Raw genomic sequence first — 24,501 nt, forward strand, 5'->3', positions numbered from 1 at the left:
CAGCCACTCCTCATAAGGCCTGTTCTCCAGCCCTTTCACCAGCTTTTGTTGCTCATTCAAAAATGGGATCAAATGTCCCTGTCACAAGCAATGGATGGAGTTAACGTTTTACAAATGGTGATATTTATCTGTACAAAATAGGTACAGGGGATAGGTTTCCAAAAATATTTTGGAAGGTTAGGTCCTTAACTCCAGCTGAATTTGTTCAGCATAGAATCATAGAATGGTTTGGGTTGGAAGGGACCTCAAAGCCCATCCAGTCCCACCCCGTGCCATGGGCAGGGACACCTCCCACTGGATGCAGTTGCTCCAACCTGGACCTGAACACCTCCAGGGATGGGGCAGCCACCACTGCTCTGGGCAACCTGGGCCAGGGCCTCACCATCCTTATTGTGAAGAATTTCTTCCTAACGTCTGATCTAAATCTTGCCCTTTACAATTTAAAGCCATTCCCCCTCATCCTATCACCCCATGCCCTTGTAAAAATTACTTCCCCAGCTTTCTTATAGCCCCTTTCAGTACTAGGAGGCTGCTCTAAGTTCTCCCCACAGCCTTCTCTTCTCCAGGCTGTTCACAGCCCCATCTCTCACAGCCTGTTCTCATAGCAGAGGTGCTCCAGCCCTCAGATCATCTCTGGGGCTTCCTCTAGACCTGTTCCAACAGTTCTATATCCTTCTTATGCTGAGGATTCCAGAACTGGACACAATATTCCAGGTATTATGAGATTTAAACTGCCCTGGTAATTAAATTCCCTGAAGTTATGGATATCTGAAAACCCCAGCCTACATTCAGTGTCACTGGGGAAAACCTGTCCCAGACAGACACAGCCTTTTGGGTTTGCACCAGCACCATCAGCGTCCTGCTCTTGTAGTGCTGGAGGGGGCACCAAGACAGCAGACATTCACACCCCAGCCAGGTGGGAATGTTTCATCCTGTTTCATGTTTTCATGTGTCAACACTTAACACAAAGCATTTCCTTATAAAAAAAACCACTCCAGCCAACTGCACAAGGAACAATCCTTGTGCTGCAGGAGAAAGGAACTCGCTGTATAAAATTCCCTATCAGAGCATGGGAAAGCTGACTGCACCACATTCATCACACCAGATGTTGGAAAAACAACCTCACTCTTCAGAGTATATTTAATGAAGGCAAGACTAGCAAGACCTGAATATACATGTTAATGCATTTATCTGTTATAGATGTGTTACACACGTTTGTCCCACCCTGAAACGCTCACTGTACCTGCTTACCACAGTCCCTGGGCAGGTGTAGCCTTACCTGCAGGATCCCACTGAAGTGTAATTCACTACAGGGGCTGTTATCTTCATTTTAGGGGTAACTCAGGAAGACAAAAATGCACCTTCTCAAAGACCTCTAGTTACTAGGCTGCCAGGTACTGCAGTTTAAAAAGAAAAGACCTCAAGACCTGAACATATCTGTAAGATGTTTCGGCTCTTAAAAATCTGCATACATCTGACCATGGCAGCTTCTGCAGGCAGTTTTTAGTAAAGCATGGTGCAACCTGGCATTCTGCACACCAGGCTTGTGCTTGCACCACTTCACAGACCTTCACACCTCTAAGAAAAGATCCTTTGCACTATTCTCTCTAAGTAAAGATCATGAGCTGCTCGTTCAATATACATCTACCACCTAAAATACTCTATTAATTGTATAAAGCTTAACACAGAAGTATTAATATTAATGAAGGGCTCACAATTTTTGTTTAGTATCTCCGTTTTAGCAAGAAGATGCCCATGATGAATGGAAGACAGTCTACAGTGATGAGGGCTTGGGCTCATCAGGGGAATTCTTGAAATCAAGAATAATGCTGCAGAGTCAGAACTCACAGTTTTGAGAGGCACACTGAAGCCCAGCCAGCTGGAAAACCAGCAGCACTGCTCTGACCTGTAGCAGTTCCCAAAGCACAAACAAGGCAAGCAGCGGTCATGCAGCAACACGTCCAGAGAGATCATGTAGACACAAACATCAAACCATCAACACTGACCTCGAAAGTATGCTCCTGGGCAGGACAAGGCTGGATACTCAAAATGCAGCTGCTGCCTACATGCCCAGGCGGGCAGGTTGGATCAGCCCTCCAGATCCATGCTCAGATTCCTCCATCAGGACTACTCAATGCACATGATACAGGCCTGATGTTGCTTCTGCAGAGAGCAAGAGCTTTGGGAACAGAAAACCAGGCCAGATCTAATGCAGGGTGGGAGAGCTGGGCTTGTTCAACCTGGAGAAGAGAAGACAGGGAGACCTTAGAGCACCTGAAAGGGGCTCCAGGAAAGCTGGGGAGGGGCTTTTTAGCAAGGCTTGTTGTGACAGGACAAGGAGTAATTATTTTAAACTAAAGGAGAGGAGATTTACAGTGGATATAAGGAAGAAATTTTTTACACTGAGGGTGGCGAAACAGTGGCCCAGGTTTCCCAGGGAGGTAGTGGGGCCCCATTCCTGGAAACACTCCTTTCAGGGGCTCTGAGCAACCTGATCCAGTTGAAGATGTCCCTGTCCCTGCAGAGGGGTTGGACTGAATGACCTGTAAAGGTCCCTTCCAACCCAAACCATTCTATGGTTCTATGATTCATTCTATGATCTAACAGTCCAGTGCCTGGAGATTTGATACCTTTGGCTACTGTTTATTTCAGATTCTGCAGACAATTAGGCTGAACGTACTCCCCGCCACTGTCAGGACAGGCTTTTGTTTCCCTTGCCCCTTTTGCTCACAGCCACGCCACTAGCTGTGTTTAAGGCAAACACACTCAAAGTAACTGGTCTTGTTAAAACAGAAAGGGCCAAGAGGGTCCATCCCAGCACGAGTGGTTCCTCTCACCTTGCTGTCCAATCTCAGCCTCCATTTGTGCTTTTAGATATCGGAAGGAAGACAAATAATAAGATGGGGAAATCCAGCTGCGGTGAGTCCTGCACCTTGGGCAGGTAAATTGTGCATGCAGGGAGGCAGTCCTACCCCTGGCTCCATCCCACAATGCTCAAGCACCAACTCGAAACACCAGGTCCACACTTGGCAGGGCTGGTTGGCAGCAGCCCCACAGCCCAAATCTGCCTGCTGGTCTGAGAGAAGCCCCTGCAGAAGTTGCTCAGGGCTTCGCCACCAGCTGAGCCAGAGGAGGTAGATGAGGAGGAGGTGGCAGCTCCTGGCCGCGGGCACTGGGGTCACAGCATTGAGTCGAGGAAGGGCAGGGGCCAAGGAAGAGTTTGTGCACTGGAAACTGTGAGAGATCAGCCCCCCACATGCCATATGTGGTGGTTTTTAATTAGGAAACAATAGCATTTTTTCTTCTTGTCCCTCCTGAACCAGCATCTGGCCACCTAACAAGGTACGAATGCTATTTTTGGCAGAACAGCTAGATCTATTTCGCCGTTATCTCCTAAAAACATCCTTCTTAATTTTATAGCAATTTAGTCTTCTTTCTATAGCATCTGAAATGGTGATTTGTAAATGGTGAGATGGCACGTCAACTGCAATGTCATAAAACAAAATTAATGACTAAGATAACTTTAACCATAACAACTCTGGGCGACAAGAAGATAAGATTAACTGCTCAGAGATAGCCAGACTTGAACAAGGCTAAGTTTAGGTTAACTGTTCAGGTGGAGCCAGACTTTAATGTCTCTGGATGAGATTAATTTTAACCCCCTGGATATACAATGAAGTTTCAGGAATAGGTGTGCTTATTCGTGGAAAAACTATGAACATGAAGACACCTTGGGTGCATATAAAGCTCTCCGAGATCACTGTTGGGTAGAAGCACTCTGAGGACAAGTCCCAGTGCCTCTCCAGCACTGAATAAAAAATACCTACTTAATAATCATGTTGGTTATTGAGTCTATTTCTTTGTTTCACATCTCATCCTGCTTTGCATCATAGAATCATAGAATAACTAGGTTGGAAGAGACCCACCAGATCACCGAGTCCAACCATTCCTATCAAACACTAAACCAGGTCCCTCAGCACCTCATCCACCCATCCCTTAAACACCTCCAGGGAAGGTGAATCAACCACCTCCCTGGGCAGCCTGTTCCAGTGCCCAATGACCCTTTCTGTGAAAAACTTTTTCCTAATGTCCAGCCTGAACCTCCCCTGGCAGAGCTTGAGGCCATTCCCGCTCGTCCTGTCCCCTGTCACTTGGGAGAAGAGCCCAGCTCCCTCCTCTCCACAACCTCCTTTCAGGTACTAGTAGAGAGCAATGAGGTCTCCCCTCAGCCTCCTCTTCTCCAGGATAAACACCCCCAGCTCTCTCAGCCGTTCCTCATAAGCGCTGTTCTCCAGCCCCTTCACCAGCCTCGTTGCTCTTCTCTGGACTCGTTCCAGAGCCTCAACATTCTTCTTGTGGTGAGGGGCCCAGAACTGAACACAGGAATCTAGGTGCGGTCTCACCAGTGCCGAGTCCAGAGGGAGAATAACCTCCCTGGACCTGCTGGTCACGCCGTTTCTGATCCAAGCCAAGATGCCATTGGCCTTCTTGGCCACCTGGGCCACTGCTGGCTCATGTTCAGTCACTGTCAACCAACACCCCCAGGTCCCTCTCCTCCAGGCAGCTTTCCAGCCAGACTTCTCCTAGTCTGTAGCACTGCATAGGGTTGTCTTCCTCTGTAATCTTACTCAGAACCACAGCCATCAAAGGTACAAGCAAACGCTGTCACTTGCAGCCTTAACTCTTGCTGAGACCCCAAAGTCTTTTTCCTCCCTGCGCCACACCCTCCTGAGGTTTAGTTTTATTCCTCAGTTATCCCAGTTTGAGGGCTCAAAGATGATTCCTTCTAGGTGCAGAGAGAATGAACTAGACAGAGTATAAAGCCAGGTGTAATTCAGTAAATTGTGAAAGAAGTATTCACCCCATACCAAAAAAATATCAAGTAACTGCAAATATAGTTTGTGTTTCTGAAGCACCGTCATAGTATTCTACCACCTTCTGTGCATTTTATGGTGCCAGTAGGAGAGATGAAGGGCTGGTGGGCACAGTGAAAGCATCAGATACCCTCGCTGCAGGTCTAGTTTATGAATCTTGTTTCCACTCTGTCACCATTAGGACATTCAAGGCTGTCTTTCTTCATGAGCCTCAATACCAGCAAACATGCAGTAGGATGGTATGGTTGAAATCTTGACTGATGAAAGAAGAAATCCTTAGTAGTTACGAAGAGCCTCCCAGTACCTCCTACCTGATCAGGATTCACATGCAATTAATGCCATCCCCATCCCCACTACTCTCAGCTTGCAAGTATTTCCTTGGTGCAACATACTTCAGTTAGAGAGCAATTATTATTATCTCTAACAATGATCATGATTAAGGAAGTCATCAGTTGTGGATGAGTTTAAATGGAAAAACACCTCCTTTCTGAAATGCAATGGTTCCAGCTAGACACAAATTACAGTCCAGCCTGCCAAAACCAGAATGCAAATCATACAACGTTCACTATGAGGCTGCTTGCTACCCGAGTTACATTTATCCAAGAAACAGCACTCTCCTGCAGAACACAGGGAAACAGAAAAAAGTGAGAATATCATAACAAAACCTGACGGTAAGATCTTTAAAGAGGTTTTATTCAACCCTCCCCTGTCCAGGGCATTTTCAGGACGAGGAAATAGAATCACAGAATCATGGAATGGTTTGGGTTGGAAGCCCATCCAGTTCCAACCCTTGCCATGGGCAGGAACACCTCCCACTGGATCAGTTGCTCATCCAACCCGGCCTCAAACAGCTCCAGGGATGGGTGAAAAGCCCTCTGTTTGTTGTTCTGACAGGATAAGATCAATGTTTGGAAAGAGACTGTATAAAGGGAATAGTCTCCATCAATTGCATCCCTCCCCTTGATGAAAGAACTTAATTTGCACTTTCTTAGCTGAGTAATTACCTCTACTTTACACTTGGGGTTCCTTTAGGAATGGAGTCATTAGCATTTGCCACAGAAACTTCAACTGATCTATGTGCTGCTGAAGACAGGTCTCTTTAGTCTGTTCTGAGAATCAATGAGGAGAGCACTCACCCCCAGAGCACAGGAGAGATGCTTTCAGGCAGGAAGTGCTACAGGCTGGCACAGAGTGGGGCTGGCAGGGACCCCTAAGCAGCAGCAGCTGTGCCCAAAAGCATCTGTTGGGCTTGTGCAGCCCCGTAGATGGAGAAATCAGCTCCCTAAAGCTCCCATCTTACCAGAGGGTTTGCAGGAGGGCCTGTTGCTGTGACCCTGGGGGTTACAAGTGCTGCTGCCACCCTGGAGAAGACACCAGCCTAGGCTCCCACAGTGCCCAGACAACCAGCAAAACGGATTGTCCAGAAAAGCTCGGGGCAGCCGAGAAAGAACAGGGGCAAATATTGCCCAAACAAATGTCAATCCACTGGAGAGCATGAGTGAATGCATCAAGGTGGCCAACAGCATCCTGGCTTGGATCAGCCATGGTGTGGCCAGCAGGACCAGGGTAGGGATCATGCCCCTGCACTCAGCAGGGTGAGACCACACCTCGAATCCTGGGTTCAGTTTTGGACCCCTTCACTACATGAAAGACCTTGAAGGGATGGAGTACATCCAGAGAAGGGGAACAGAGCTGGCAAAGGGTCTGAAGCCCAGAGGTTCTGGGAGTGACTGAGGGACCTGGGGCTGTTTAGTCTGGAGAAGAGGAGGCTGAAGGGAGACAGGATGAGAGGATTCAGATTGCAGCTGCCTATCACTAATAGCAAAGTCAACATTTACAATAAAAACATAAGTTGAAGTGAAAGAAAAAGGCTATGATCTCTGTTCACGGGCCTTGTATGTCTGCTGTTTGGCAAATAGACATAAGGTGCTGTTTGTGCCAGGACTCCACTCCAGAGCTGCTCTTCTCCTGCCTCCCTGAAATTTCTTGAGTGCATGGACATGACTGTTCAAGGCATGGAAGGACATCTTGGGCAACCCAGGAAGAAATATTACAGTCTAGGGAGTAATCAGCATTCTCTCCTCAAACTGCAAGTATTATGCAGAATCACAGAGAACGTTTTGTGCCACATCTTGAAAAAGGAGATATTAGTCTTGATTTCATGAAAAAATTAATTGGAAATGCAAGCTGTATATGTGCTAATTTATAGCGATGAAGTTTGCATTCATTACAGTAATGAGCATTGCACAAAGCGTATAATCAGCTTTCACTGCAGATGTCAAGCGGAATCCAGAGGCACAGAGGAAATACGTACATTTGCCACAGTTGATCATAAACATCATAAACTTCCAGCCCCTCAAAAACACAAAGCAAGAGGCAGTCTTTCTTCTCCCTACTAGTCCTCAGGGTATTTGAATTTATCTATCAAGCCCTTGTACTAACAAGCTCAGACAGCCTTTCAACCATAGGATAAATATTACAACAAGTGCTGTAAATATTTTTGTAGCAGAAGCACAACCATTTCACTTCGTCCTCCAGCAAAAGACAAAAGCTACAAATGTGATTACATTCAGTTGGCAACTGGAGGATCCAAGCAGGTAACTAATTAAATCCAGTTCCTTTTGTGTAGTGCAAGATTTTTCTCTAAAACCTATTAAAAATTTAGAGAAGCAATGGAAGGAAAAGGTCGGATTTTAACAAATTATCATCTGAGATAAAGCTAAAATATTAGAAAACACCATCCGCAGTCTGCAGAAATCGAAGCAAGGCAGGCAACAGTGAAATGGTATCTATTACATCAAATGAAACACAAACCATCTTCTGGGAAGAGATGAAAGAAGGTAATGGGAGTTTAGCTTGGTTTCACACCCACGTGGAGCAGTAAGAGCAAAAGGCACCAGCATTATTGTGAACATACATTCTCTAGACACAGAGACTCAGGTAGTTCTTACCTTCTGGTAGCCGGGGGTTCGCATGAATGGAGTTGGGGTCTCCATCTTCCTCGGGATGGTAACGATAAAGCGACTGTGATTGCTTTTGGGATGACTGACTACGATCTTCCTTTAGAGCAACAGGAGGGGAGGTTGTTGCGCTGAACTTTACCTTGGGGAAATCATTTCCCTCGTGCATTTCATGGGAAGATTTTGACCAACTCGGCTCAGTTAAATTCACCTCTTTCAAGCCTAGATGCAAGCTGTTCTCTGGGTCTTCTTTTTTGGCATGCTTCTTCATTTTCGAGTGGGAAGCTCTTTCCTGCTCACGCCTCTCTTTGTCCCCTTGCCTCCCCTTTGGTCTCCTCTCCAGTTCCTCCAGGTACTTGGGTGTCTCGGTGGTGGCTGTTGTGTGCTCCGGAGGGGCACTGGTGGTCACTGGCGCTTCCTTACGCGTTGTTTGCTGGAGAGATGCTGCAGTCGTGCGGGGCACCCTCTTTCGCTCGCTTCTCTCTGTGGCGCTGCGAAGCTCAGCAGGGACCTTAGGCACCGGTGTGGTCAGCGGCACAGCTGTTTCCTCGGTGTACAGATCGGCTGGAGCCAAAGCTGAAGGAGCAACGCTGGCTGGTAGGTAGTCGTAATCCTCGCTTTGCTCTTGGCTGATGCTCTCTTGCTCTAGGTGGGATGAATAACTTCTGTATTTCTTCGGAGACTCTACCTGGGTGTTGTCTCCTTCTGGTGCCTCCTGGTCGTAGCTGTATGGGTCATCATAGTGCCTCTCTGGTTCACTGTCTTCAGCATCAATCGGACTCGCAGTGTTTAAGGCGAACGCGTTACACTCTGGAAGCTGGTAGCACATCAGCTCACCGCCAGCGTTTGGGCAGTGGCAAACCTTGCAGGGGGGCATGTGGAAGGTGTGTCCCGCTACGTACTTCTGGCCCTCATGGAGGCAACCGATTCTCCCGCACTGAGGACACCCGTCAGCTGGCACCACCGCGTCAATGCAGTTTGGGGGCAGTTCTGGGCACAGCATGAACTGGCAGCTGATCTTGCCACCTCCCTTGGGGCACGAGCACTCAGTGCTTCCAAAGTCCACAAAGTAAGACTGCCCTTCGGGTACTTTGCCATTGACAAAGCCCACGTTGACGCAGTCGTAGTACTGGTAGCCTTCGCACATGCAGCCGTGCTGCAGGCACGTGGCACAGCACTCGCCAGGCTCCAGCACCTCCTCGATGCAGTTGTCCAGGGGCTGGCACTCCGCACCCGTACAGTCCCTCTGTGCACGGGAAATGCCGTTGCACAGCAGCACGAGGAGGATGGCATTCAAACAGCTCCGGGATCTCTCCATAGTCTTCCCAAACAGATATGGCTCCAGCCCAAACCTGCACAGTCAATGGATTTTCTTCCTAGAAGGCTGCAGATTCAGCACCAAATCGTCAGTGTTTTCCCAAGTTACCTTTCCACATAGAACCTAGGGTTATGAAAGAAAACTCTGTTAAAGACTATACTCAGCACATATCCTGTTAAACATTAGAGGTCTTTAAAAGTTGGGACAAAATCCAACATCTGGAAACCTAAGTACAAAATTAATCATAATGTCTTCCGAGTATTGTAGCCACTAAGTTTGGAGCTGTATGCTTCCCTCCACCCCCTTTGTGGGAGGGAAAGAAAGGAAGGGAAAGAAAGGAGGGGAAAGAAAGGAGGGGAAAGAAAGGAGGGGAAAGAAAGGAGGGGAAAGAAAGGAGGGGAAAGAAAGGAGGGGAAAGAAAGGAGGGGAAAGAAAGGAGGGGAAAGAAAGGAGGGGAAAGAAAGGAGGGGAAAGAAAGGAGGGGAAAGAAAGGAGGGGAAAGAAAGGAGGGGAAAGAAAGGAGGGGAAAGAAAGGAGGGGAAAGAAAGGAGGGGAAAGAAAGGAGGGGAAAGAAAGGAGGGGAAAGAAAGGAGGGGAAAGAAAGGAGGGGAAAGAAAGGAGGGGAAAGAAAGGAGGGGAAAGAAAGGAGGGGAAAGAAAGGAGGGGAAAGAAAGGAGGGGAAAGAAAGGAGGGGAAAGAAAGGAGGGGAAAGAAAGGAAGGGAAAGAAAGGAAGGGAAAGAAAGGAAGGGAAAGAAAGGAAGGGAAAGAAAGGAAGGGAAAGAAAGGAAGGGAAAGAAAGGAAGGGAAAGAAAGGAAGGGAAAGAAAGGAAGGGAAAGAAAGGAAGGGAAAGAAAGGAAGGGAAAGAAAGGAAGGGAAAGAAAGGAAGGGAAAGAAAGGAAGGGAAAGAAAGGAAGGGAAAGAAAGGAAGGGAAAGAAAGGAAGGGAAAGAAAGGAAGGGAAAGAAAGGAAGGGAAAGAAAGGAAGGGAAAGAAAGGAAGGGAAAGAAAGGAAGGGAAAGAAAGGAAGGGAAAGAAAGGAAGGGAAAGAAAGGAAGGGAAAGAAAGGAAGGGAAAGAAAGGAAGGGAAAGAAAGGAAGGGAAAGAAAGGAAGGGAAAGAAAGGAAGGGAAAGAAAGGAAGGGAAAGAAAGGAAGGGAAAGAAAGGAAGGGAAAGAAAGGAAGGGAAAGAAAGGAAGGGAAAGAAAGGAAGGGAAAGAAAGGAAGGGAAAGAAAGGAAGGGAAAGAAAGGAAGGGAAAGAAAGGAAGGGAAAGAAAGGAAGGGAAAGAAAGGAAGGGAAAGAAAGGAAGGGAAAGAAAGGAAGGGAAAGAAAGGAAGGGAAAGAAAGGTTGTGACTGTTCCCTTGTGAATCTGTTCACAAAATGTGTATATTTTTAATAAAAAGAAGGCCTTTATGCTGCAACGGCTTTTTGTTACCCTTTCTAGCTAAAAAGAGGAAGATTTTTTGGCAGATAAGAGGTAAATACACAGTTCTTCCTCTGCAGATGTAAGTTGAAGATAATTTTTCTTTATGTTTTAATTACAAAGACCCAATCTCTAAGATCTTTCTTAGACAAACCTTAGCCTTGAGATGGGAGAATTTGTCTGTACACACGTTAACTCAAAAGCAGGAGGGTTTTTCTGCCTCTCTCCTCCACTTTGCAATCTTCTGCACTCCAGCCTTCATCACAAGCAGTTATTTTTTTGCCCAACAGTGCTAAAATAGACCTTCTTTGTCTATTGCGGTTACTGTGTGGTTAAACATCGCATTAGCTATCCTGTAATATCCATGCGAGGCGGGATCCTTAGCTCAGAGAAGCTGGCAGAGCTCAGCAGCGCCTGTAGCGTGTGCAGAGAGCAACTCTGCCTTCCCCAGAGCTGGAGGAGCAGCAGGCGCTAACACCAACACAGGAGATGCCACCATCGGTGTCTTTTTGACAACACCAATAATACTTGATAGTGGATTACTACATTATAAACAGAAAATATATAGACACATATAAAAATGAATTGGCATTACGCTTGGTTAGACTGCATGGAGGAAAAGAAAGTCATTTGCTTTTAAATTACTAAACCCTTTGACCACAGAAAAGTTGAATGGTTGAAGTAAATCAGCTATTGTCCTTTATATCAAAAGCATGCCTAAAAAGCTACACAATTAACACAGAAAAGTAGTTAAAACAGAAAAAAGCTTACCTACAAAATTGTATAGAATTACCAATTGGATTGTTTTCCCAGAATCCCTCCCACCACCAGAAAAACTAAAGCCCCTAAAACACTTATCTAGGGGGTAAAACGTACTCACACCACCGAGAACAATAAACCACACATGCAAAAGGAATCCTGCCAGCAAATCCATTCAGAAAGATTGCTTCTCCCATTCAAACCCGGCTTCCAACAAAGCCTGCTTCGGCAGTGCTGGAAAGCAGCCAGGCCGTGGGAAAAGCACGCCTGTTCTGATAAGATACGGACAAACTGTGCTAAGAGTTTCCACAGTCCTGCCCCAGAAGTTGAATTACTTCAGTACGTTGTACAGAGATAGAATTCGTATAAACGTAGGTTTTCTACTACTAATCTGAGCATGTTATACGATCCTGCTTTGGAAAATTTAATTTTTCCTTCAGAGTATAACAATAGCTTGGAAGAATCTCCCTTTTCCAGAACTCTTCTCAAAACTGGGATGTTTCATATAGAATCATAGAATGGTTTGAGTTGGAAGGGACCTTAAAGATTATCTAGTTCTACCCCCTGCCATGGGCAGGGACACCTCCCACTGGATCAGGCTGCCCAAGGCCCATCCAACCTGGCCTTGAACACCTCCAGGGATGGGGCAGCCACAGCTTCCCTGGGCAACCTGTTCCAGGGCTTCCCCATCCTCATTGTGAAGAAATTCCTCCTTCTGTCTAGTCTAGATTTGCCCCTCTCCAGTTTATACCCATTGCCCCTTGTCCTATCACCACAAGCATTTGTAAATAGTCCCTCCCCAGATTTCCTGGAGCCCCTTTCAGCACTGGAAGCTGCTCTAAGGTCTCTTTGGAGCCTTTTCTTCTCCAGGCTGAACAACCCCAACTCTCTCAGCCATATGAAGGAGAATTTTCAACACGTGGTGCTGAAATTAATTCTTCAGAATCCAGCCTGAGAATTAATAATTTATCCTACTTTCATCAGCTTTTCCAGGCAATCCAAATTTTAATTATTACATATCTTTAGCTGGGAAACAATGACTGGAAGGACAATTAAAGATAGGCTACTTCTGTGAGGGTCCCACAGCAGGATTTTGTCACCATCTCCTCCTACTGGTACCTCCTGGCTTTAATGTTTCGGTGCATCTAAGTCCCTTGGCCAAACCCTGGGCTTGCCAGGGCACTGCTGGTGGCTGCTGCCCACAGCTCTGCCCTGGCCCCAGCTTCCATCTCCCACATCCGTGCTCCCCAGGCTCAGAAAGCCTTGGGTCCCCCGGTGTGGGTGCCACAGCCCCAGGCCTGGCCGGCCTCAGTGTGCACAAGGTGGGGACACAGCATCGCCTTGGTAATCAGTGCCTGTGGGCCACATAAGGGCCAAGCTTACATGCATCACCCACTTTATAACCTAACAGCAACGGCTCGCAGTCAGCTGCTGCTGTCCTGGTGCAGGAAACTGTGACAGTGGGAGCAGAACCCACTGTGAACAGTGCTCACCCACCCTGCTTGCACCCACAGGTTTCCCAGAACAAGCACTCACTTATTAAGCATAAACTTGAACTCCCACCAAGAAACCCCTGAATTCCTTTGTACCCTGGAGCAAGGAGGAGAAAGCCAGACTTCCTTCAGATCTAGCATGCCTGGAAGTTCAAGCACAGCTGAGGGTTTATCATGGGCCAGTCCTGTTGTGAGGGGAGCTGCTTCAATGTCCTCCCCTGTACATCAACTCCTCCACTCCTTATCTGCATCCTCTTTCTGTCCAAGGGTTGGTTTGGTTGTCCAGGTCCTCTCCAGCCTTTCCTCTGTTCCCTCTCTTTGCTCCGTTGCCTCTCGCCCACAGAGAGGCCTGGAGAGCCCACAGCCAGCCCTGTCCTTGCTCCCTGCCTCTCACACTTTCTGCTCAATGCCTCATTCAGTCCCTCTGTACTCTTGATCGTTTCCACATCTCTCAACTTTTGCTTTCTCAACCTACCAACTGCAAACTGATAAGGGTGAAATCCTTATAAACCCTTTTTCAGTTGGTAGCAGCCCAATCTTCCCTATCCTCAGGCTCACTGTCCTTCATTAGAGGCTCCTTGTTTCTAGTGCAACAATTCCAACAAAAGCATCTCTTTGTATCCCTTTAAACCACTGCCTTTTCCCTGTGCTTTCTCCATCTGTTCCTCATACCCATCACTCCCGCCACCACCAACCCATAAACTTGCATATCAAAGAAACAGTCTCTACTTTAGGCACAGAGAAAACCAGTTGAGCCCCACTGAGAAAATGCACCCCTCCAAACCGAGCCTGTGTGCTCCTGCCAGCCTATGCAGCTCATGTGCTGCCTCTGGATCTCTGCCCTTCCCACTGCTGAAACCATGCTCTGGAGACCACAGCTCATTTTTTGGTAAGAGCATCGAAAGCTAGAGCTGTGAAATAAATGTTCCTGTACGAAGAATGAAAAAAGGCACCATCTCTGGAGGACAGGGGTTTAATACCAGTAGATATAATATTGCAATAATTTCTTTCCATTACCCAATTTTAATGCTTTCTTTGGCATCCTTTTGCACAACTGGCCCAATACACAAGGGGGATTCAGGTAAATGAGAGCCAGGTCTTTACTCTCAAATCTGTCCTTCACCCACTCTCATCAACATTGTTAACTTTTGATGCTCAGTTGGGTGAGACGTCACAACAAATTTAGCCCTGCACACCTAAAACAGAAGTCTTTCAAAGTCTCTGCTATATAAACCCAAGTGTCACCCCAGTCATAGAAACAAAGAATAGTTTGGGTTGGAAGGGGCCTTAAAGATCATCCAGTTCCACTGGATCAATTTGCTCAAAGCCCCATCCAACCTGGCTGTGAACACCTCCAGGGATGGGACAGCCACAGCTTTCCTGGGCAACCTGTTCCAGTGTCTTCACCATCATGAAGAAATTCCTCCTTATGCCTAGTCTAAATCTGCTCCTCTCCAGTTTACACCATTGCCCCTCGTCCTATCACTACAAGCCTTTGCAAACGGTCCCTCTCCAGCTTTCTTGCAGTCCCTTCAGATACAGCCCTCACGCATTGCTTCATGACCCAGAAGGCTTCAATTTGTGTCCTTTGTGGAGTTTCCTAACCAGTTGGGCTGCGTAGCATGTGTGGTCTGCTCTGGTTCAGGAGCTAACCCTTCAGTGGGGACGTACTGGGCAACCGCTAAAGCCCCTGTCACCAGTCCCAGGCACACGGTGAAAGCGTAAGTGTCCATGCAAGGGAGAGACAATGCTCTAGACTGGGACTAAGTCCCTCAAAGTCAACAGAGTAAACCTGTGAGGTAAATCAGCAGTAAACAGAGGATGGTCAGATCACAAAGGAGTTCATTATTCCTCAGTTCCTTCTTCAAAAATGATTCCTAGGAAAGGCAAAGCAAAAAAACATTATGGAAAGCTGGCTTAAACAAGTAAGAGACCAAATGAAAGTGAACTACGGGCACACATCTTCATAGAAAAGAAAACGAGAATGCTTTGCATTGCAGATTAAACCAGTATCTGTGTGACAGAATGTCCAAGGCTCACAGCAGCAGCCCTCAAAATTCTAACTAGCACTAGCTGAAAAACATCATATTCCTGTCTTCTGGCAGGGGAAGCGGGTAGAACAAAACAAGGTTTCCAAATGCTTACTTCAATTTAACTTGGGGCCAAAGAGTTATAAATTCTGACATTTTTGCAAAACAACACACTCTGAGTGATTTACTTCAATCAAAGCCATAACATAGAGTCAAAATGAAGAATGTTGACTTGATTAAAACAGTTCAGCTGTGTTACTTGAACACGTTGATGAAACCAGCGTGTTCCCACAGAAGATCTAGACATTTCAAATGTGCAACTTTTTTGAATTAAGAGGAGTATTTTATTGGGAGATTTTTGTTCCAGATGGTTTCATTTCAGTGCTGCACCAGAAAGCTTAGTCGAGGTAAGCGGCGGTGACAAGAGGTACTTTCCTTCAAAGACTTCACATGAACATCATCTTTCTGCGCAAAAGCTGCACCAGAGATGACAGAACAACTGCAGATGTGCACGTGTGGAAGAGAGACTGCAGGATCAAGAGCAATCTTTCAAAAGTTCAGAAATAAACAGAATAAATTCAGCCCACACCAGAGGACACCACCTGCATCACAACCTGCTGACCTCCAGCTTTGAAGATGTACCTGCAGTGTAACCAACTGCAGACCCTGCAAACAGGTTTAGATAGAAGGATTCTTTTCTCTACCCTGTCTCTCAATTCCTTGCTAAATTGCCCTTTTGGAGGACAGTAAAACCAGAAATGCTGTTTTGATATAAACTTGCTCCTTTGGAACGGCGTGCAGAGCCAGGTTCCAGCCTGATGTGGAAGTAGGAGGTGGCAGCCATCCTCGTGGTCCCTCCTGTGCAGGGTACTGGGAGCACCCTCCCTGCTGGGTGCACTGGGGGGATTACTAAGCTTGTCCATTAATGCTCACCCCGGGTTCATGCATACCAAGAGTCTGTTGGTGCAGCAAGATGTGGGAAAGCAAACACAGCAATGATACTCGCCACCTGCACACAAAGCGAGTACATCAACCCACAGAGATGCTCGGTATGGTTATCCTGGCCTCCCACTGCTACCCAGTCCAACTTATCTCTCAAGGCTCAGGGACCAGCCTTGATTGGTCATGTTGAACCTCTTCTCTTTCTGAAAGCACAGCAAAAAGCACAGCAGCAGGCTGAAGTGCATATGCACACCCACACCATCACCACAGCTAACGTATTCCACCAGTCTGCATGTTAGCACCTCTCCCAGCCAGAACTCTCCAGTCTGTGGCAGCTGCCAGCAGTTCTTAACCAGCTGCGGTCACAGTTGAGACAGAGAGGAAGAAGGGAGGGGACGGAAATATCCATTTAAAACCAATCCCTTTTAAATACAAGAGAAAATGGAAATCTGTAAGAGATCTTTCTTGTATGAAAACCAGAAAACCCCCTAGGCCCGGTAACTCCTGACTCGGCTGTGCCAGCCAGTGGATTAGCTCTTCCTTTCACACCCTCTCCATCCGGAAACTTGTGATCTCACCAAGTGCTGGAAGGGATTGCTGCTGGCTGCTCCCAGCCCATCTCGCTAGCAGAAATGCTATTCACCAGGCAGATGAATGAGAAGTGGAGAAAGGTTTCCTTTACTACTCTTATGCAACACAATGCACAGAGCAAGTCATCTCTGCCTGCTAATTATTGAAATCTGAGATGAGATGAAGCCAGCCTTCACATTCAGGTCACCTGGGTTGGGTACAAAAAGGAGTAGGGTAAACCTCAGTGTAAATCCAAATTCAGTGAGCTGCTTTTTCTTATCGAAAGTAAAGCATGAGATGCTTAGTCACTTCAGTGTTGTCAATACTCCACTTCTTGGCAAAATCAGCCTGTTTTCCGAAGTCATAGCTTTTGCAGGCAGTTTTCCTTCAGCTTTATTTTCAATAAGAAATCAGTTACTGTTAACCCCCTTTTCATGGAAAAGCTTAAAAAAACGGACATTTGGCCAATCATTACTTAATTCAACAAAGAATTCGAGAGTGGAACAAACAAGGGTCAAGCAGCACGGGATCAAAACTCACGCAGTTCCCAAAAGTGGCTCCAATAAGACTTTCCTTCCCAGCAGAAGTGCCCCTAGGCAGAGATGTTCTCAATGCTCTCCAGGACGTTCCCCACACTCAAATCCAAACAGGAACCTGACACGCTGCAGTAATGGAAAAGCATCATCCAAGGTATTTCAGCTGAAGTAGTCAAGCATTGGTAATAGTGGCCAGGCAGCTCTCCGACGTATTCTTCCAGAATGTGCAGCTTTTGAAGCCATTTCTGAAGTCCTGGAGAGTGAAGGCAGCCTTTTTCCAAGGGAATGACAGGGCAGAACCGAGGAGGGGAGATTTATGCCTCGGGTCTATCGTGTCAGCGCTCCCCACTCACCCCAGCCCAGTGCAACAGGGCAGGTACTTGGCTCCCTGCAGAATGAAATTCTGTGTCACTGGGAGTCGCCGTTGCAGCGGATCCAACGTGACTCAGGGGGAGGGTGGCAGCAGCAGAGGAGCGAGAGAAACGACTCACATGGAGGAAAGGAGGGGAACAGAAACACCGTCCCGCCCAGTGCACATGGCTGTCCTCGTCCCAGCTCTGACACGCTGGCAACAGAGAGCTCAGCAAAGGGGCTGTGCATGGAGTGGAGCAGCTGAAATGTGCCAAGCACACTGCCACGGGGTCTGGGAAACCAACTGAGACTGTTTCCCTCAGGATGACACCGATGCAGTGTCCATGCGCAGGAGGCTCAGGTCATGCTTGCTGCTAGGTAACTCTGCTGCTGAAGGAGGCTAACTCTTTCTTTTCAGTGAAAATGAAAGTGTCTATTATTGATACACTTTTTTTTAACATCTCTGGGTTTCAAGTGACTATATATACACCTCAAAAACACAATTAAATAATCCAGCTATTTCCACGACAGCCAAAAAAATCTGGGAAAAGATTAAAGCAAACTCAGCAACAGCCATTCAACAACATTTCCCAAGGCACAGCCAACAAAAACTTGTCAAAGCTCATAAGTTACGAACTAATTTGCACAGCGAGAGCTCTTTTGGCAGCAGGCAGGCAGAGCATGTCCCTCAGCTCTGCAGCACCTCAAGCAGCCACACAAATGTGGGGACAGCCTCCAAGGCTGTGGCCTCACAGCTTCAGGGATGGCCCTACCCAGGTGCCATCACCAGCACCAGGTCAACGCTCTGGCCTCAAGTGAACACAGTAAATACTGGAGCCGCTCTCACCAGTGAAGGAAAGAATTTTTTGTCACTTACTTGAGAAAAAAAGGAGTTGCACTCCTCCCTTCCTTCTCAGGAAGAAAAAAATCTCTGGTTTCCACAGTGTTGCCCATTATTTAGATGCGTCTTTTGTGAGAAGCTATAAGTAACCCAAACAGAACACACCCCTGTGTGATTTCAAAACCATGCTCCTCAAAAAAACATCCTTTCAAGGTCATAGAATCGCTAAGATTAGAAACGACCTATAAGATCATCAAGTCCAACCACCAATACATGCTAATAAACCACATCCTGAAGCACCACATCTATACGTTTTTTGAATCCTCCAGGCATGAAGACTCCACCACTGCCCCTAGCAGGCTCTGCCAGTGCTTCACCGCTCTTTCAGTAACAAATTTATTCCTATTATCAAATCTAAACCGCCCCTGGTGCTACTTGAGGCCCTGGACTACATTTCTCTCTCTCTCTCTTTCACTAAACTTCCTCCAGGATACTCCAATCCTCCACTCCTTCGCAGTGTTTCAGAGCTCACATATGCAGGGCTCCCAAGTCTCACCAAGGAAAAACCAGCTGCAGTCTCAAAGACAGTGGCACGTAAAACATAAGCATCTCATTTCCACTCCCTCTGCAATCCTCTCTCCCTGTTTCTTCTTTCCTCACTGAAAGGACTACAATGGTTCTTAGAACTTTCTCTGAGCAATAGAACCAACCTTTGGGCTTGGTGTTTTTCTTAATCAAGTTTTCTACTATGCATGAGTCCTGCCAGCACTTTGAATCCTTCTGACCCAAGCAGTGACAGGAACACAGATCTCCTTTTGCTGGGAAACTTGGTGGCTGGAGCATTAAAGAGTAGCACACCTGGATACTATCGACCTATTTCAGGCAGCCCTTTGGGAAAAGCTGAAAACAAAAATGCCCCCACCCTAAAATACAAATCAAGCAAAAGAAAGCCTACAATTTAACTGAAAGCTCAGCAAGGGGCCTTTCCTGCCCTTTGCCAATTTGGAAATAATTAACAACTGTTAGCATTGAGGAAGACTGAAGGGAACTGCAACACAATTTTCCACAGTCTCCGAGCGAGGCACAACCGCGCACCAGAGGTTCCTGCATCGCCTGAACTTCAGCCTCAGGACTGAAGTCTCCCATTTGAGGCTCTCCCAAGTTAATGCAGAGGCGTTTGCTCCAGCCTGCCAATTAATTCCAAACAATTGTCAAAACAAAACGTCAGCACAGTAAGATGTAGTAAATAACATTTCAGTAAATGTGTCCTGGCCTTGTCATTGTCATGATTAATAGTGAAAATCTGTCTGCTGATGCGATGAAAGTAAAACGTATTGTACAGGGAACATTTCATAGTCTCTTACTAATTCAGTTCGCAGTTTCTCCATGACTTTTCTGTCGAGCTCTGTCAACATACCTCCTTTGATCCACAACGCACACAGTTGCTGTCTCCAATCAGGATTTCCCTGGAAGCAGACTGTGAATCTCGACGTGTTCCTTTCAAAAGGCACAATGATTTTTCACAATGTACTGAAATCCCCGGAAGGACCCAAGATCAAACTCCTTCCTTTATGACTCTACAGGATTCAAGTCTGTCCCTCCAGAAAACAAACGTGCTCCCAGTAACCAACTGTAGCAACAAACCAACTCCTTCCATTAGCTGTGCTGTGCTTCACAGCTGAGAAAATACATGTCCTGCTCTTCCAGCTGCACAACGCACCTAGCTGAGACTTGCACAGCGGTAGGGGAACTGCTGCACACTCGCTGTCCTGCCTGTGCTCCGGCTCTTGAATAAACAACACTTAGAGACAGCACACAACTCCATCACTGTCATTGTTCCACACAGAGAAAGCGTTCTCTGTCCTATCCCTCTGGATAAAGTCTGGGAAGAAAAACTGAAGAAGGAAGAGTCCATAGCTTATTAGATCTGGTGGATTGATGCTAGCTCAAATTTATGCATCACAAGTGCACCATAGCTCCACCTCATATTTCTAGGAAATAACTCTGTCTGGAGTCACCGAGACCACATTTTCTTTGTTACAGTTAAGTGTTCTCAGAATTTTTCATTTACAAAATTGTCAGCCTTCTGTGCATCCCTGAGCACATTGTTGCTGCTGGAATCATCCCAGATTTCCTAGTTCTGCCCTTGACAGCGATCCTGAGAGAGTTTGCTATGCTCTACTCTGAGTAGAGTCTTCCTGTTAAAAGGAAAGGACAAGAATAAGCCGTGCAAGAAGAAGTGACTGTCTTGACCACTACTTCTGCTTATGAGCAGAAGCTTTGAGCTTCACTGCAAGGCAGGTTGTGTAGGACCTCTGCCAGAAGCTAGTCTGTGCCTGAACCTGCATCCAAGATCCACGGATACAGGAGGAAATGGAGGTGTGTAAAATACAAGAGAGGACACATCACCAACAGGAACTGGTGCCAGTATCACTACCCAATTCCTTTTCTCTGCCACCTCTTAGTCCCATATCTTGATCTCCCAATCTTATTGTTTTCTACAAGCCATGAAGGAGGAGACAGCGTTCAGAAATCAACTCCACAAAGACAGGCTGAGTTAAGGATCCAGCTATGTAATTTTGCATTAAAAAATATTCAGCTAATGAATCTAGTCGAGTATCCACCCAGATATTCTTTAGCGTGAAGAAAAGGCACTCAGATTTATTTCAGCACTCACATAGATGCCCTCTCCTCACCCACCCCATGAGACAACGGACTGCAGACAGAGCCTGTCTGTAGTCAGAGAACTGGATGTACCACCAGGCAAATCGCCAATTACAAATTAATGAAGCCCAGAAAAAGCATCAATGATCATTCCTCAGGAGCAGCTTCCTCTCATACAGTGACAAAAGAAATCCCCTATCAGGATTATTATACACACCAATTAAATTCTTCAGCTAAAGCAAAAAATTATTATTTTAATGGAGGAAAAACTAGAACATTTGGTTAAAATGTTCTTGCAGAAATGTTAATTACCGCAGGCACTAAACAAATGGAAATCAAAGCCTACCATTTGTTGAGCACTTTGAGAAGTTTTTAATGCAAAAAAATGTGCTGGAAAGAAACCTTCAATTTTTCCTCATGAATGAAAGCAAATCCCTGTAAATTAAGCTACATCCATCATGGTGCTAATCAGTCAGCGCTGCAGATGTAACCTATCAATCAAAACTGCTCCTCAACAAACTTTCCATAAAAGATAATGGAATTAATTTGGTTTGTTGGATACCAAAAAGATGCCTGCTCGGCTATTTCATCTCAGAGTCTGTCATTTGGAGACAACAATCATGCCAGATGTAACTAATGGAAGTTACCCTTCCAACACCACCCAGCTCCCACCCTGCGTTTCTTTTTCACTGCTCATCAAAGACCATGAAGAGTTCTGTAAGAGAAGGTGAGAGCTGCAGCCTGACTCCCAGTTTTGGAGAGCAGACTGTCCTGCAGTTCCCTGGCTGGGCACGAGGCTGAGGAAGGTTTTGCTCCTCAGTGGCCAGTGAGCCCTTAAGGTGATGGGACAAGCAGGTCAGGGTCTTATGCACCCAGCACACACAAGCTTTCTGAGAACTCGTATTATATTGCTATGAGGACAGCCTGAGAGAGTTGGGAGTTGTTCAGCCTGGAGGCTCTGGAGGGTGGGGAGGCCCTGGCCCAGGTTGCCCAGCGCAGTGGTGGCTGCCCCATCCCTGGAGGTGCTCAAGGCCAGGTTGGATGGGGCTTGGAGCCCCTGATCCAGTGGGAGATGTCCCTGCCCATGGCAGGGGGTGGAACTGGGTGCTTTAAGGTCCCTTCCAACCCAAACCCCTCTAAGATTCTATCATTCTGCCTGCTGCAGCACACAATCACATGAACTACATGTGCTGCTGACCAGGAAGATGTCCAGCTGTACAGACAGACTGATTCAGCATTCTGCCAGAGACGACCTGGATTGATGGTGCTTTGTGCCCCATTGATCCTCCAGGGGATACCAAGGCCATCAATTCTACCATACTGACTGAAGATTAAAATCTAGATAATGGTTTCAGAAGAAGGCATCACATTAGATGTTGGAGAAAGACTGGTTTGTTTCTTCAGTAATGAAAACTGTTCACTTCTGGGAAGCAAACTTATTTATAACCTATGTAAAACAGACTTAAAACTATTTAGAGGCCATCAGAAAATGAAGGCACTGACTGGTGTTAATACTTTGAAACTTATAAAAGCATTAGTATTAGTATTATTTCTGAAAGGTTTCAGCATAAACAGATATAGAAACACATAAATACACATATTCTTGTGCTCTCTGCCATGCTTTTGGCCTCTAAGGAAGGTGAGGGTGATGCACAACCCTTGTGTGCTGCCCACATGGAACCCCAGATCCTGTACTCCTTCCACTGACTTCAGTAGCTTTGGACCAGACCTCAATTGTCCAAGGTGTAACCTTAACCTGAAGGACAATATCCTGTTTTTTTCAGTGTAGTGGTTGGACTTAACAGTCTCGGAGGTCTTTTCCAGTCTAGTGATTCTATGAAATCTCAAACTGACACACACGGTGATCGCAGACAGTTTGCTAGATGTCTAAATACCTTTAGACAACTTCTGCCCTCAGATGAACATGTGTAGTTCTTGTGTCCACAACGATTTGTGGTTCTGCACCGTATTTACCCTACAAACCAGAATGGCATTAGAAAATCAAGTCTTGCTGGCTTTGTAAATGGTACATTATACTTTCTGTTACCACAGGAAGCCCCTATGGTCTGCTGTGTAAATATGCAACCCATACTCCTGACTATTTTAAGTTATTAATCATCAACAAATAAAATCAAACTCACAATAACTTGCAATTGAAGGCAAACAATCAAAATCGGAAATCTCAGCAATCCAGAAACCCAAATACCACAAAATTTGAGTTTGTTCTAATGGGGAACATACTACGTTTTTGAAGATATCTAATAAAATGGCCATTTAAGAGCTGCCCAGAAGAGAACCGGTCTTATCGGTGAAGAAACCAACCAGAATTTCTCCAAATGTTATGAGCAAAAGGCAGAATCTATCGCACACACTAAAGAAGTAAGCTGGCCCATCTTCTTGTATAAGATTATGGGAAAATGAAAATCCTGATGTAAACTGCTTTTCACATTAGGCCATGCACAGGTACTCCTGGAGAGAGAACCCAGCTCTACTTCTGCATCGAGTTTTATACACGCAGGCACACCCACTAACATAAAAAGCTGATTGAATATTTTTTATGTTACTTTAAAGAGGTGCATATAATTTAAATAACAAGAATAAGTCTTCTCCTTCAGCATCTTGTTCTTGTTGAACGCAATCACTGAACAGTAAATGGAGTCCTATTTTTCATTACAACGAACAATCCTCCAAGAAGATTTTCCAACCCAAATCATTCTGTATTTCTGTACTGTGCAGGTGGGGAGGCCCTGGCCCAGGTTGCCCAGAGCAGTGGTGGCTGCCCCATTCCTGGAGGTGTTCAAGGCCAGGTTGGATGGGACTTGGGCAGCCTGATCCAGTAGGAGGTGTCTCTACAAGGGGTTGGAACTGAATGGGCTTTGAGGTCCCTTCCAACCCAAACCATTCCATGAGTCTATGAATTGGAGAAGGTGATGTTGATGTGTGAGTCTTGGTACATTAAAACACGTATACATTTTGGTTACTTCTCTCCTGGAAGGGGAAGAAGTTATTTTATTCTCCAGCTGAAGATATCCTACAACTGTAAAGATGATTTATGCAACAAGAAAGAAATGATTAATACAACAGAAGAATGAGCTGATACTCCCTCCCCTCCACACTCATTATGCATGGTCTGCACATGACTGGCAGAAACCATTAAGATGAGAAAGATGCAAAAGGTAAACTATCTCAAAACCACAAGGACTTCTGTTATTAAAACAAACATAAAAAAATTTCCAGTCTACTCTCAAATTCCTCTGTTGGTGCCTCCACGAATGCAGCCCCCACGGCCAGGCTAAGGTGCAGCCGTCCGGCAGAAAGAGGCACCTGCAGAGAGCCTTCCTGTGGCAAGACCTTGCCTCACCCCAGAATGATTTTAAACACTCTGGCAGCCCAGTCAGACGTTCACACCCAGCTGACTGGTTTTGGAGGCCGGGAGAGGGAATATTTTCACCAGATTTCCAAAAATATAAAGGTAATACAACTTCGCAGGCTCGCTTTTAAAAGCAAGCTGCTGATACAGTGATCTTGGCTATTCAAAGGAAAAGACCAGAACAAAGAGGACCATGAATCTAAATTCTGTAAATATCACAGCCCCTGCTTAACTTCACTTTTCTAGAAGTTTCCTCATCAATGAAGTTTCCTCTGCAGTCAATGGAGAGGCAGGTGGAACTTCAGAGGGAATGAATATCACTGATAATCTAGGTATTAGGATGGATGGATTGCTCCCTAGACACGAGCTT

At 46.1% G+C, this 24,501-nt stretch overlaps 1 protein-coding gene across 4 annotated transcripts in view; it reads right to left on the minus strand.

The window, feature by feature from the left end:
* FBLN2 (fibulin 2) overlaps nt 1-24,501 on the minus strand; it is a 115,492-nt gene that overhangs the window by 64,920 nt on the left and 26,071 nt on the right. For 2 of the 4 annotated variants that reach the window (XM_069865655.1, XM_069865652.1), the window contains exon 2: nt 7,826-9,275. In XM_069865655.1, coding sequence (XP_069721756.1) covers nt 7,826-9,152 — 1,327 coding nt within the window. In that variant the 5' untranslated portion in view covers nt 9,153-9,275. Of the gene's footprint in view, nt 1-7,825; nt 9,276-16,377; nt 16,515-16,909; nt 17,404-24,501 lie in introns of those variants that run through there. The other 2 variants (XM_069865654.1, XM_069865656.1) reach the window with 2 other exon arrangements.

This window comes from Phaenicophaeus curvirostris, chromosome 11, assembly GCF_032191515.1.
Source record: "Phaenicophaeus curvirostris isolate KB17595 chromosome 11, BPBGC_Pcur_1.0, whole genome shotgun sequence".
Classification (NCBI taxonomy): Eukaryota; Metazoa; Chordata; class Aves; order Cuculiformes; family Cuculidae; genus Phaenicophaeus; species Phaenicophaeus curvirostris.